Source organism: Puma concolor, chromosome B3 (genome assembly GCF_028749965.1).
Source record: "Puma concolor isolate L17-30 chromosome B3, mPumCon1.1.hap2, whole genome shotgun sequence".
Classification (NCBI taxonomy): domain Eukaryota; kingdom Metazoa; phylum Chordata; class Mammalia; order Carnivora; family Felidae; genus Puma; species Puma concolor.
The window spans coordinates 123093836-123108601 of NC_141672.1; the positions used below are offsets into that span (position 1 = coordinate 123093836).

Below are 14766 nucleotides of genomic sequence, written 5' to 3' on the forward strand. Positions count from 1 at the left end.
AGAAAGACAAAGCATGACCAGGGGAGGGGCAGAGAGAGAGGAAGACACAGCGTTTGACACAGGCTCCAGGCTCTGAGCAGTTAACACAGAGCCCGGCACAGGGCTCAAACCCATGAACCATGAGATCATGACCTGAGCTGAAGTCAGATGATTAACTGACTGAGCCACCCAGGTGCCCCAATAACCACCCCTTTTTTAAAGTTTACTTATTTATTTTGAAAGAGAGAGAGTGCAGAGGAGAGGCAGAAAGAAAGGGAGAGAAGGAATCCCAAGCAGGCTGTCCCAAGCAGTGCACTGTCACTGCAGAGCCCAACATGGGGCTCAAACTCACTAACTGCGAGATCATGACCAGAGCCAAAATCAAAAGTAGGATGCTTAACCAACTAAGTCACCCAGGGGCTCCATCATAACTCCCCTTTTATAATTCCAACTGAGTCATAGAGGAGGCAGCAAGTGTTCATTTTATACACGTTATTCTTGGATACTTCCTCCAACAGTAAGTAAATGGTCTAAATGCAGTACTTGGCATCACTGTTCACACACAGCAAAAGGAAGGAGAAAGAACTGAGCAGTTACCTTGTCCATAGCAAGCACCCAGCTTGGGAACACTGTCAGGGAAGGTTCTATCAAGGAGAGACCCATGTGATGTATGTATGGGAAAAAACTTCTGGTTTTACCTATTTACCGTGTGGTTGAAATTGCTTTCTCTTTGGTACTCTACTCTAGAGACTTAGATTGAAACAGACATGAATCACCAAGAGTTTTTTTCTTTTTTTTTTTGCAAGGAATTTCATGATTGGTTTTCTTTGTGTCATTTTTAGGCAATGAGCCCATCAAAATATGGATTTTTTTTCAAACAATGACATTATCCACAAGATCAGTTCTTTTTTTTTATTTTTTAATGAACATTTAAGGTTCATATACAAAAGCTAACAGAGCAATTAGTCAGTCATGAAATAAGTACAAGGAAATAAAATGGAAAATAACTCAATTACAGTTTCTCACCACTGAAGCACTACACGCTGGCTGCAGCAAGAGGTGGTCAATGTTTCAGCCAGTGAATGCATGGGCCAAATGCCAAGACTGTCATCACATAACTTTTTGTTTTAACATTTCCTTTTATTTCACTGATCATTATTCAGTTGGATGGGGAGGTGGGGGTGGGGAGAAATGTTTCTTTTCCAAAATAAAGAAAAAAAGGATTTTTTTAAGCAGTTAAATTTTTCCCTGGGGAAATATTTTATCTGTTCATCTAGCATATCATATATTTCTGTTATTAAATTTATCTGCATAAATATTTGCCTAATCTATTTCTTAATGTAATATCATGCAGTACTTTCTAATTTCAGAACAGTAAGAATTATCAAAGGCAATTAGTTTTGTACATAAATGCCCACAGTTTCCTTTTTAATGAAAAATGTGCTCTTTGTGATCTATGTTTCTTCCAAGAGAGTTGGTCAAGTAATAATCATGGAGCATTTCCTAAAATATTTATTTGCTGGGAAAATTTGTATGAAATGACATTTGAAGTATAAAAAACATTGTTAGGTAACACTTGGAACAGTTAAAAATATACTTATCTTGTTTGTAAACTATCAGTGTAAGATACTGAGTATCTGAGTGTCAGAGCCATTGTCTCCTGTTTTTCTAGAAAGTTGTTTGCTTTGTTTATCAATGTGACATCTTTGAAACATCTGACGTTATATATAGAAACATCAAGGCAATATTATTTGTACATATTATTAAACATGCAAAAATTTCCTGAAAGACAGTGCCCGAATATGGAGTCCCTCTGAGTTCAACCTCTCCTTGGTAACCATTCTGCTGGAAGTATGGCTCTCCTGGAGTTTGGGAGTGTGGTGAGTTATTTTGGAGGGGCAGCCCCTTTAATCACCGGTTCCCTATTCAAATATGTTGCCCAGTAAACTAAGTTGAAAGTGCCAAACAAGACTGGGAATACAATTCGGGACATTTTGTCAATCTTGCTGATGCTGTTGTAAGTCTTTTTGTTTTCAGAAGTTTTCTCTTCGGAAGGCTTTACTGAGGCTGAAGATGCATTTGAGGTCCCTGCCGGGGTCTGTTCCTTTGGGATGTTGGGGGGGTGGGTCATCTTCCCAGTAGTATAAGCATTTGTTGACTTACTTAGTATGAGTTCCCGCTCCTTCTTCTGCAAAATATATAATAAGACTGTAAGGGCATGCTATTTTCAGGCAATTGTCAAATCATTTCTGAAAGTTCTAAAGGTTTATCTCTCAAAAGAGAGATACAGAAACATCAGCTTAGCTCTAGGGGAGGGAAGTTCTCCACAGACTTCTAAGCCTACAACACCACATGGCCAGTCTTGAACATGAAATTCTAGAATGACAAAGTAATTCTAAATCAGAATAGTGGTTATCTTTGTTGAGGTGGAGACTATAAAGGGCTTTGTTGACTGGGAAGTGGCATAGTGAACTTTTTGGAGAACTGGTGATATTCTCTATCTCGACAGGGATTTGGCTTACACAGATGAACTCATTAAATGTATCCTTGGTATCTGTGCATTTTACACTATGCAAATTTTTCTTTGAAAGAATCAAATGGTAAACAAATATTGAACCCTTGTTAATGATATACATATATTTACATGTATATAAATATATTTAGTGGGAAATACAGTGTCCTTTAACATTTACTCTGGAATGCATAAGAGTATAAAGGCAGTTTGAGGATGAGTGAATGGATAGATAGATGAAAATTAGACAGTAATGACAGATTTTCATTGTGAAATTCTTTAAACATCACAAACATTTGTTTGCAAATGTATAAAATAAAATGCTGCAAAAAGCTGTTCCTTAATATAGTGCCATTAAATAAAATTTATTTGCGAAAACACAGGAAAGTAACTTAAAGGAAATATGTCAACCATTAAAACTATGAAAAAGATAACAAATAGGAAGGAAGCACATAGAGCAAGGAGTGAGAGGAAGTAAGTGAAAAGAGAGGAAGAATCAATATGGAACCAGATGCAGAGAGCATGGGGACATGGTGAGAGAGGCTACACCAGTCCTGGGCTACAGTAGGGACCCTCTGGCCTACTCTTCAGAAATACTACAGTTCTTTGATATATCAGTGATCATGTGCACACCCACACTGGTCTGCCAAAAGAAACTGATAAGCATAACTATGAATTTACTGCCTTGAATGGCTCCCAACTCTTGGTGTAGCCAAGAAAAGAACAGATGCTTTAGAAGATACTAATCTGTGTTGATAACATGTGTTTTACTTGGGGGAATGAGCAGTAGTACAGAATTCAGCACACTTACAATGGCTGTGGTATTCATTGAGATGTGTCCCAGTCCCCCTTCTAGGTCCACCTGCTGCTCAGCTGCAGACAGAGCAGCCAGGAGACAGCCTTCAGCTCCAAATCATTCAGGGCTGACTTCAACTTCTTCCTCTGCTGAATGTCACTTCCTCTCTGTTCTTTCATCTGTATTCATCCTTACAAAATACCTTGCACTCCAAACTCTTACATGGCATTTGCCTCTGGAGATCCCAACATGTGACAATGGTGAACACAGTCTATTTTTCAAGCTCTATACTTCTAAGTAAAAGTCAATTTACGTGAGTAGGCTAACACTATGTTTAATAATTCATGTGCATTACCCATGTCTCATAGTATGACTTGCCCACCCGAATGTCTTTAGATGCCCTGATTCTTCAACTGCACAGAACCTTTCAGGCCTAAGTGGTGGGATTCTCCAGCACTACAGCCTTTGAAGGACAACATGAAGCACTGAAGTTCTACAAGACAGTGAGGCATGCTGCTTATTCTAAAAGATCAGTGCTAATCTAGGACTAGATAAACCATGTTAGCTTCATTCCTCCCTCTCCAAAGGTCTTGCCAGCCAGATCTATGGCAAGTAGTAATAACAGTGGGGCCAAGTGTGAAAGTGGAGGCTGACAAGGATGGTGAGCCTACCTGACAACATTTTAGGGCTCTCCATTCATTCCTTCCTCCTAGATTCAGAGATGTGTGCCTGAAGGCCTCAGTTCATGCAATAAACTCCCATCTGCTCTCGTACTCATACTTGAGTATCTCCAGTCCACTGTCACATAGCCATCAAAACCCAGACCCTTAGCAATCATTTCACTTCAGGCAACACAGGGCTGGGCATTGGGAAGCCCTCTTTCCCAATTCCATTCATGCTCCTCCCCCAACAAACATCCTCCATAGCTCCTTTTGTCTTTACCATCAAGTCCAGAAGATTGGGTCAAAAATCTCTAGTTTGCCTCTACAAATGTTTTCCCAGGTCACCACCAATCCACTGTGGTCAGCTAACTCCTGTGCCCCCACTCCATCCCCAACCCCAAAAACATCCACTCCTAAGGTTGCTACTTGTCAGGGCCCTCCCTCCCATCCTATCTCCTTTGAGAGGGCCCAGCACAGACCTCACTTGGCCTTCCTCCAACCAGGCAAGCTGGACTTCAAAATGAGTTTTCCATGACTGGAATTCTGACATGGGAAAGGATACCTGGCCCTTGGAAGTGAGAAGAATCAGATGTGTCAGCTTAAGTCATAACTTCTGACTCTTACCGGAAAGAAAATAGTTGTGTTAAATGCAAAAAGCAAGCATGAGGCCACCGATGAGACACTGATGAGTGTCCTCAACAAAAAGAGACAGCCCTGGGTGGCTGTTCCTGGTTTGTGGCCCTGACTGGGAGGTCAGGCCAGACAATTCTAGTCTTCTATAATACTTTCCAGGACTCCCTTCATGCTGAATTTTCAAAGGACAGATTTTTATTTCAAGTCTACTTTGATAACTTTGATCTACTCTTCTTCAGAGCAAAGGTTTTGCTTATTTGTTTAATGCATGGTGTAATTAGCAGTTTATCAAATGCTGTTTCATTTTCTGCTCCATGTAGATTATTCTCACCTCCCCAAGGACATGGTTCAGCTTGGAATTCTGTGCAACCTTTTTTCTTCAAATATTCCTTAGATTTAGGCACAAATCACCCTCTAAATACCTGATAATTGCTTTGAACAGAGTAATGCTTTCCACAATAACTGTGCATCATTAAGTGAACCAAATCATCTCTTCCTCAGGTAGGGTTTGCTGCCTCCAGTAAGCTGCATGCTCTCCACATGCCCTTAAAGCCACCCTGCAGAAGATCTACTGTATGGTGTAGTGGCAAAAGAGAGTGATAGAGAATATACAATTCAGAACCGGACAAGTAGTCACTGAACAGACAGAAGGTATGTTAGCAAAAATAGCAGACCTATGTGTAAACAGCTCAAGCCATTCACCTGACATCAGACCTTTTGCTTGATCGAAGCTAATGATTCAAAACAAAGTTGAAATAGGACCTGTTGTAAGTAAGACTTGGTAGAGACCCTCAACACAGGGAAGGAGTCCTTTTTTTGTTGGGGGTGGGTGGGAGATAGGGAGGAGAAACACTTGTCTTATATTTGATATTTTGTACCATAAATGTTTTCTCTGGAGGAAAGGGGGAAAATGTAGTCAGTACCTTGACCTTGGCTGCTTCTGAGGCTTTTTTGCCATCCCAGGCCCAGCCTCTCTTTGTGAAATAGTTGACGGTGGCAAACTCAATCAGCGCAGAGAACACGAAAGCATAGCACACAGCTATGAACCAGTCCATGGCTGTCGCATAAGCCACTTTGGGTAGAGAGTTCCGAGCACTGATGCTGAGGGTCGTCATGGTCAGCACCGTGGTCACCCCTGTGGTGGTTGGGGACGGTGTGGGAGGGGGTGGGTAGGGAGAATGGAAACAGGGATCAGTACTGGCCCCCAGACCCCAGTATAACACCCCTGACCATAACAGATGAAGACAGGAAAGGAACTAGTTACCTTTATCAGTGAACTAGTTATCTTTACCAGACAGAACCTCCCTTTCTACAGTTTCATAACATTTAACACACTCATAGCATTTATTTGCTATTTTATTGCTTATTTTATTTACCTTATTAATTGGCTCCTTCCTCGAGAATACAAGCTGAGGAGGGTAGGGATTGGGTCCGATATATACACATACTCTGTGTCCCCATTGTCTTGAACCAAGCAAATAGCAAATAGCTCTTGTTCAACAAAGATGTGTTGAATAGGTAGTGTTCCTCTGTTCCATGGGGGCAATACCCAATGGAGAACAGGTAATGACATTCACATAGCATCTGGTGAAGTGTTTCACAAAAATTTGCTAGGCACCCTATGAATAGTGGACTCAAGGCAACCTGAAGAGACAAACCTACTTTTACATGTATTAACCCAACTTGCAGACCTTGAGGAACTGAGAAGCTGAGTGCAGTAGAAGCACCATGTCTGAATCTGAGTCTCAGTACTTTCCTCCATCCAAGAGGGATCAATGTCCCCTAAAAGCCACTGTGCAGGGTGTCTGTGGCCAGTCTGCCTTGGCTTCTGTGGAAACATTGCAGTGATCATGCAGCAAGGCCAGATACGTGGAGGGGAACGTTCAGGACTGGCAGATTACAAGCCATCTATATAGCATCCACTAAGTGCCAGATTGATTTAAGCTACATTCTGGATGGGTGTAATTATCCCCATTCACAGGTGACATGTTTAAAGATTTAAAAATACTTAGCAATGTAACCCATTTCGCTAGCTGACAACTGAGAACCCATATTCAGACCAGGATCTGCAGGACCCTTAGAGCCCACACAACTTCCACATGCTCTGTGTCTTCCTCCTCACCACAGTTTTGTTTGCACAAGGGTGCACTTGTGTGCATAGGGTGTGGGCACAATGCACCTGCTATGGGTTGGATTGTGTTTGCCCAAAATTCATATGTTGAAGTCCTAACCTCCAGAACTTCAGAATGTAAACTAACTTGGAAATATAGCCTTTACAGAAATAATCAGGTTAAAATGAGATTGTTAAGGCAGGCCCTGATGCAACATGACAGGTGTCACAGACATGAACACAGGAAGAATACTGAGTAAAGACTGGAATTCTCTGTCACAAGCCAGGAAACTGCCAGAAACAAGGAGAGAGGCCTGAAATAGACCCTTCCCTCACAACCCTCAGAAGGAACACGCTTTGCTGACCTGTTGATTTTGACTTGTAGCCTCCAGATCTGAGACAATTAATTTCTGTTGTTAAAGCCACTCAGGGCATGGTACTCTGTTATATAACCTTAGGAAACCAGTACAGCACCAAGTGCATAATGTCACTGGTGGTCACAGCAGCTTAGTTTTCATCCAATGTCATCCCTCAAAGGTATTTATATGTCCTTATTGAACATGGTACCATGTGTGGAATTAATAGAAATCCACTATTCTTAATAGAATAGAATCCACTTAATTCTTAATAGAATCAAGAGAAATCACTATTAATATTAATAAATTAAATGTTAATTATTAAATAGTAGGCATCTTTGATTTTTCTTAGAAATCCACTTAATCATTGTACTTGGAAAGTGTTCTGGCATGACCTTTAACAGGCTTCTTGCAACTTCTTGGGTCCTTTAACACCCTAATGTGCATCTGGAATCTCCAAGAAGAAACAGATGCTAATATGCAACATTGTCCAAACTATTTTTTTTTCTCAGCCACCTACTAATGTTCCCCTAAAGACCTGGAGCCATAAGTCAACCTCCACACCTCTCCGAAACATTCCTGAAGCTAGATGAAGCAGGGTAAGTGAAGCTGGCCATGTAGGTGGAGGTAGAGAGATAGCCTGACAGGAACACTCCTGGGCCACTCACTTAGAAACTCCCTGGGCTCTCAAGCTTCCCACAGAATTATGGTAGTGTTAACATAAAATGCTGGTCACGATTACCTTCTTTTCAAGGGAAAGTGCAACAGTAAGAGCTGAGGCATGAAGTATACCTTACAGTTTAGAAATATGTGAGCATCCATTACCGCAACTGACCTGCAAAACTACCTTTAGTATCACTACTGAAATGCGAGGAAGCAGAATTTCCAGGTAAGAGTCAAATGCTGAACTATGTCTGCTATGCTGAGGTACCTCCTGAACTAGATCTTGCTAAACCTCATTTATGTCTTAGGGATGTCAAATGATGTTATTCTGCTAAATGGTTATCCTATATGTGTATGTATGTGTACATGTATATATTTGTATATGTATGTTTATATATATATGTGTATTAATATATATTTATTATTTATACATGAAAATATCCATATATTCATATCATAGACACCATATGATGGTATATATGATATATAGATATGTAATTTATTATTACCATACCACATATGGTATATTGAATGCCTGTTGGGAGTTAATTTTAAAGTGGTATCACGTTTCAAAGAAAACTGCTTGATAACGTAAAAAGCAGTACTTTAGGAGAAGTGTGAAAATACTGTAGCAAAATCTCACATAAGACAGATTGCTACCAGTTTCAAACCTAAAAAAAAAAAAAAAAAAAAAAAAAAAAACCTACCAGCTAGCGAAATGGAAACAATGATCAAATAGACCAAGTGTCATTTCCTAAAACCTTGTTAGAATGCAATCCTAAATCCTTATCCTTAACATTGAATTCTTTACTAATTGGTCTGTTTGTTTTCCAGGTCACAGAACAGACAGCACTAGTCATTCAGAGGCTGTTCTTTGGGGGTAGTTAGAAGCAGTCACAAAACACCAGTGTAGGCCTGGCTTGGGGACACTCACCAAACACTGTCCTGGCAGGGACTGATTCTCTGTTCAGCCAAAAGGACACTTGTGACAAGATCACGGTCATTATGCAGGGAAGGTAGGTCTGGATGACAAAGTACCCAATCTTCCGCTTCAGATGGAAATGAGCTGTCATGATTGTGTATTCACCTGAAAATAAACAAATTAACTCGGGCAACCACCTGTCCTACAGTCCTGCCTATGGTTCCTGCCCCTGAACCAGAGGCAGTCCAGAAGTCCCCTTCTTTCCACCTTCCCACTGGACAACTATTTGTTTGTATTGTTAGGATGAAGGAGATGAAAGAGGATGCATAGATTTCTTAGCCGTCATTCTGTAAGTCTTTTGAGCCCCAGCCTCTGAAGAGCCTTTCCTGCTGGATGTTTTTCCTGGGGAAAATCAGATTTGTGTGTTTTCCTAATCCCTGGTCACAATCTGTGCCACTCTCTGCCCACCCCCTCACTGCTACTGCCATCAGGATTTCAGGATTTAGCCTCTCCAGATATAACTCAGGACATCACAGAGCCCTGTTGCAGGTGGAGAATTGTTCTCCCTATTTCCCAGCCAGGGAAAGCTGGCAGGAGCTGGGGGAAAGCACTCCCCACAGGCTCTGCACTCCGTGACAGACCCAGGTGGAGGGTGAAGAACAGCAGTTTGAGGAGGCCACTGGTCTGGCAGCCCCTCCCTCCTGCCACCTACCAGGGGAGATCGGGGCATTTCCTTGGAGATGCCCCAGTGCCTTCTCTGGATCTGCCTGGCTGTGTGGGAGGCCAGAGGGGACCTCCCATTCATTGCTGAGAATGACGCTGCCCTGATGGTGAACTGGTAAGGAGCTGAGATGGGTTGTGGTTGGAGGGTATATAAATGGATGTCAACTGGAAAGTCTCTAATGCTAGATTCCTTTTTCTGAAAAAAATATAGTTAACATATGACGTTGTATTAGTTTCAGTTGTACCACATAGTGATTTGACAATTCTGTACATTACTTAATGCTCACCATGATAAGTGTAGTCACCATCATTCACCATATAACATAATAACAATTACTACTGTCTGTACTCTACGTTGTGCCTTTCATCTGTGTGACTGCTACCTGAATATACACCTCCCTAGGGAGATGGGGAGGCTGCTTTGAGGAGTGGAGGCAGAGTTAAGCTGATCTGAGGACAAGAGTTCTTTTGCTGAATTGCAAGGAGTAGATGGTGTGGCTGGGGAGCTGGATAGAACTGCAAAGTGGGGAGAAAGGGCTTGAGGCTGCCACTAATGCAGACCTGGGTGGGAGCCATCTGTTTGGGGGTGGGGGGAGGGTCTGCCAGAGACCAATGTGGAGCATCGGTACTTTGAGTCAGATAGCACAGATCTGCCATGTGCTATTGGAATCAAAGCCCAGAGCTCAGCATGGCCAGCTGTGGAGGTCCCTACGTGCCTTTTCTCTCAGCATGCCAGATGTCAGAGGCAGGGGGAACCATTAAGATCACATGTAGCAAAATCTGCCCCCTTCCAGAAAAAAAGACAAAATTCCTAGCAGTGTCTGCGACACACCGGCATTGGCAGGCCACATTTTCCCCATAGCTTGAAGGCAGATCAGAGCAGCAGAGAGGGACTGAGCAGGTTTTATCACACCAGAAGGAAACAGCGACAAAGAGAAGAAGGATGAGCTATGTTTAATAGCAAGAACTGAATCTTTATAATGATCCAATGTTGCCTCTTCTTAACACCCAAGAAGAGGGGAAATACCAGTCTATTTCTCTGCAGTAGGGTTTGATATTACTCTCTTATAATGCTTTTATTGTTGTTCTTTTCATTCTGTTTTTTTTTTTTTAATTTGAGTATAGTTGACACACAATATTACACTAGTTTAGGGCGTACAACATAATGATTTAACAGGTTTATATGTTATGCTGTGTTTACCACAAGTGTATCTACCATCTGTCCCAATACATCCCTATTACAATATTATAGTATCATGGACAATATTCCTTATGCTGTGCCTTGTGTTTCTGTGACTTAGTCATTCCATAACTGGAAGCCTGTATCTTCCACTCTCCTTCACCCATTTTGCCCATCCGTTCACCCCCTCTTTCATTTGTTTTATTTTTGAGTTAAGGGTAGCAATATCAGATAATGTTTTAAAAAAGACCATATTTTTAGAATGCAGATAGAGGCAGAAACCCCGTTTACACATTTTTAAAGAACTGTATGAAACAACTCCAAACAGCAGCATCCTCCATCAGCATGGCATTTCTTTACCCCAGACATCTGCCATGCTACCTTTTCACTTGTTCCCATAAAATTAGGCCTGCTTCCTCTTCCTTTCTCTTTAACTAGGCATCCACATGGTGCCACCATCCTCACCATCCTGCCAGGCTCTCTCCCCTCTCCCCAGGATGCCCAGCACCAGGCTAATGGGTAGGCTCTAGGAGCCTGTATGTAGAGGAGGCATGCACTCAATGTCCATGAGCTTCCTGCCAGCCCTGAGGTTTGTATCATTTGGAGCTGACCGGGGTATCATTTGGAGCGCAGAACTCATCCCCGTGACAGGCCCACTCCATCCCTGTTATACTTTTCTTCTCTGTCATATGGAGACTCTCTGGCACCCTGGGGTCTCCTCCCCTCCTGACTGCTGGGGCTGGGCCTCCTGTGGCCAGGAAGCAGCCAAGGATGCACCCCGCAGGTGCAGAACCTTGAACATATTCTGTTCTTTTGGAACACCTCACCCATTTTGAATCAGGTGAAGCCAGGCTTGCCCCTGTGGTACTCAGCCCGGCCCTATGTACATGAGAGTGAGAGCCTCTGCTTCTTTCTTGGTGAGGTCTCAGCTGTTTCTATTCTGCTTGGTTGTACTCCCCAAAATTCAACCCTTGGGAAATCTTCTTAGAAATTTTCAAAACCTCCTGGTAGGGGGAGCTGGTAAATAGGAGTACTTGTAGGAAGCTGTCTACCTTTCCTGAAAAGACTACTGCCTCTATGTCTCAATGCTGGGAGCAGGGACTGCATTACATAAGGAAGTCTATGTCACCTCCAGGCAGAGCCTACGATCACAGGGGCCTGCTCACATGAGGGCAAACACATCACAGATCAATGCCTCCCATGGCTCTTCATGCTGCTAGGCAGCCACTGCAGTTGGTGCCTCCGTGTGCAGCTGCAAGAACAGGGATCTGAATTGGAGGGCTCCCGTGGACAGCACCACACAACCACAGCTGTGCCCCAGCTTGCTAAGTAGAACTCAGGCGTTCCTAAGAGGCATGCCCCCTCCCCCCACCCCCAGCATGGTACAGGAACACTGAGCTCTCCCAGGGTGTGACATTCTATGTGCACTTGGTCTCACCTGTGCTGGTGCTGATGTTCTCAGTGCCTACTGTCTGCCCCATCAAGTGGTACTGGTTCAACCTGGAGCCATCTTCTGCCACCACCACTGACTTAGTGGTTCCATTAGTCCACACATAGACAACTTCGGAATTAGGATATGCATCTGTATTGGAGCGCAGAAGGTGGTATAAACATGGAATTATTTTCAGCCTGGCACAACCAACAATGTCTATAGAAGTAGCAAGAGAGATGGTTGGAAAGTTAAAGGACCTGAAGACTGCACAGGTGGTCAAACCAAGGCAGATGCCGCCACTGTTCAGGTAGGGCCTTCTCATTTCTAGAGATCTGAGTGGTCAGCAATCAGTGCCTGTTCCCCAGTATGTATTTGCTCTTTAGGGTACGCTATCACATGGGCTGAGACTACAGTGCCGGGGGCTCTCCCAGCTCTGTGGTGTTGAGCGAGTAACTTATGGTCTGTGCCTCAGTTCTTCCATCTGTAAAATGGGATGGTTACAGTAGCTACTTCTTAGGGCTCCTGCTATCATGATACAAGCTCCATAATGACCAAATTCGTAGAGCACGTGGAGGAGCACCTGAGTGCATCAGCTATGATAAAGGTTCCACTTTGCAACTGGTACTTATTGTCTTGTCTGACACTGTCCTGGTGGGAGGGTGCCATGGTAGATATGACCTGCGTTGGTGTCATGCCTATGAATGTTACTTTATATGGCAAAGAGCACTGTGCAGATGGAGTTAAGGCTATGGGCCTTTAAATCAGAAGATTATCCTGGATTAACCCAGTGCACCCAATATAATCACTTGAGCCCTTAAAAACAGAGAACTTTCTCCAGCTGGAGCCAGTCAGAAATCCGTCTCAGAGATTTGAAGCATGAAGAAAGTACTTGGCTGTCATTGTTGGCTTTGAAGATGGAGGAAGGGGCCATGGCAAGTGGGCAGGTTCTAGAGGGTAAGAATGACCCCCCAGGTGACAGCAAGCAGGAAACAGGGACTTCCAACCTACAGCCATGCAGAACTGAATCCTGCCAACAACCTGAATGAAGCTGGAAGTAGCCCTGCTACTGTCAGCCCTATTGACACTATAATTCTAGCCTGTGGGACCCAGCACAGAGACATCAGGCAAACACACTATATTCTGAACTATGAAACTATAAGACAATAAAGGTGGTTTTTCTTTTTTCTTTTTTTCCAACTTTATTGAGATATAATTGACATGTAGCATTGTTTAAATTTAAAATATACATTGTAATAACTTGATAGATGTATAAATTGTACAATGATTACCACAGTAAGGTTAGTTACATATTGATTTAAACTGCCAACTTTGTAATAACCTGTCATGCAGCAATAGAAAACTAGAACAGTTAGATGGAGAACAGAGGCTCTCTCCCAGAGGAGGGAGAAAAATACACATAAAACATACAACAGGTGAGTAATTGCTATGGAGAGCTACAAGCTATGAATAGGGAAGAGGTACAATTTTAAGTGAGCTTCTCTAGGAAGACCTCACTTAGGAGACCCAAGAGATGTTCAGGAGCTGGCCACAAGGCTGTTAGGAGGAAGAGCATCCCAGGAATGGATGCTATAAAGGTCCTGAGGCAGGAGCATGCCTGCAATACCTGAGGAGAAGCCAGGCAGGCAGTGTGGCTGGACAGGGAAGAGGGCAGAGGGAAGAGGAAAACATCAGATAAAACAGTGTCTCGAGGATATTTTCTAGCTTTTGCTGATTAGCTATAGCTAATCAGAAGACATGGAGGTAGGGATGGGGGATTAAGCAAATAAGTGACATATTATAACTTATGCTTTAAAATGATCTGTCTGGTTGAGATGGAAGAATAGAATGTCGGTGAGAACCAGACAGAAATGGGAGACTGCCTAAGGCAACATTAAAATAATCCAGGTGAAAGGGCGCCTGGGTGGTTCAGTCAGTTAAGCGTCCAACTCTTAATTTAGGCTCAAGTCATGATCTCATGGTTCATGAGATCGAGCCCCACATCAGGCTCTGTGCTGACAGCACTGAGCCTGCTTCAGATCCTCTGTGTTGTTCTCTCTCTCTGGCCCTCCCCTCTCTCTTTCAAAAATAAATAAACATTAAAAAAAATCCAGGTGGAATACGACAGTGGTGGGCAATGGCAAAAAGAGGAGAAATTAGGGATACATGTTAAAGGGAAGATTTGTCCAGTTGCTAATGAATCATGTAACCTGTGACAGGAAGAAGGTGGCCAGGCTGGACATCTGGACAGTTCATTTGCACTTAGGATGGCAAAGATTCTGGAAGGACCTGGCTTCTGGTGAAATAGCAGCAGTGCAGGTGCAATGTATCAGAAATGATACCTACAAGGGGTTTACTTGGGGATCCTGAGGGAGCAGCTGGCTATATAAGTTAGTTCATGGGAATGGTACCGAGTGAACATGGGATCTCTCCAGTTGCTAGCATATGGATGTCAACTGAAGCCTGGGCTGATGAGATCACCTGAGTAGTGTTGGCGGATAAAAAAGGGTGGTAAATGACTTCCTAGCGTGCTGCAGCATGCAGAATATGAGAAGGTGAGGGGGAAACAGCAAAGCCACTGGAGCAGCAGGCACTGTGGTGGGAAGGCACAGGGAATGTGCTGTCCGGGAGACCTGTGTCACAGACTTCAGATGATGGATCAGGAATGGTCACAGGACCTAGCAGATCTGGCCACCATGGCAAAAGCAGTTACATAAGAGCAGCTGGCTTTGAAGAACTGACAGGCTCATTTGTTCCAGTTGTCTCTTGAGGCCCCTGAAGGTAAGCCAGCATACCTGTCC

At 43.2% G+C, this 14766-nt stretch overlaps 2 protein-coding genes across 4 annotated transcripts in view; one reads left to right on the forward strand and one right to left on the reverse strand.

Annotated features, from left to right (window-relative positions):
• Positions 1-456: 456 nt before the first annotated feature.
• Positions 457-14766, reverse strand: part of GABRA5 (gamma-aminobutyric acid type A receptor subunit alpha5) — an 83484-nt gene continuing 69174 nt past the window's right edge. For all 3 annotated transcript variants that reach the window (XM_086711330.1, XM_086711329.1, XM_086711331.1), the window contains 4 exons: positions 11975-12118; positions 8646-8798; positions 5506-5717; positions 457-2167 (listed from right to left, as the gene is read on the reverse strand). In XM_086711330.1, the coding sequence (XP_086567456.1) occupies positions 1865-2167; positions 5506-5717; positions 8646-8798; positions 11975-12118 (812 nt within the window). In that variant the 3' untranslated portion in view covers positions 457-1864. The remainder of the gene's footprint in view (positions 2168-5505; positions 5718-8645; positions 8799-11974; positions 12119-14766) is intronic.
• Positions 9154-14766, forward strand: part of GABRB3 (gamma-aminobutyric acid type A receptor subunit beta3) — a 468180-nt gene continuing 462567 nt past the window's right edge. Inside the window, exon 1 of the mRNA XM_025919405.2 lies at positions 9154-9471. Within this exon, the coding sequence (XP_025775190.1) occupies positions 9374-9471 (98 nt within the window). The 5' untranslated portion in view covers positions 9154-9373. The remainder of the gene's footprint in view (positions 9472-14766) is intronic.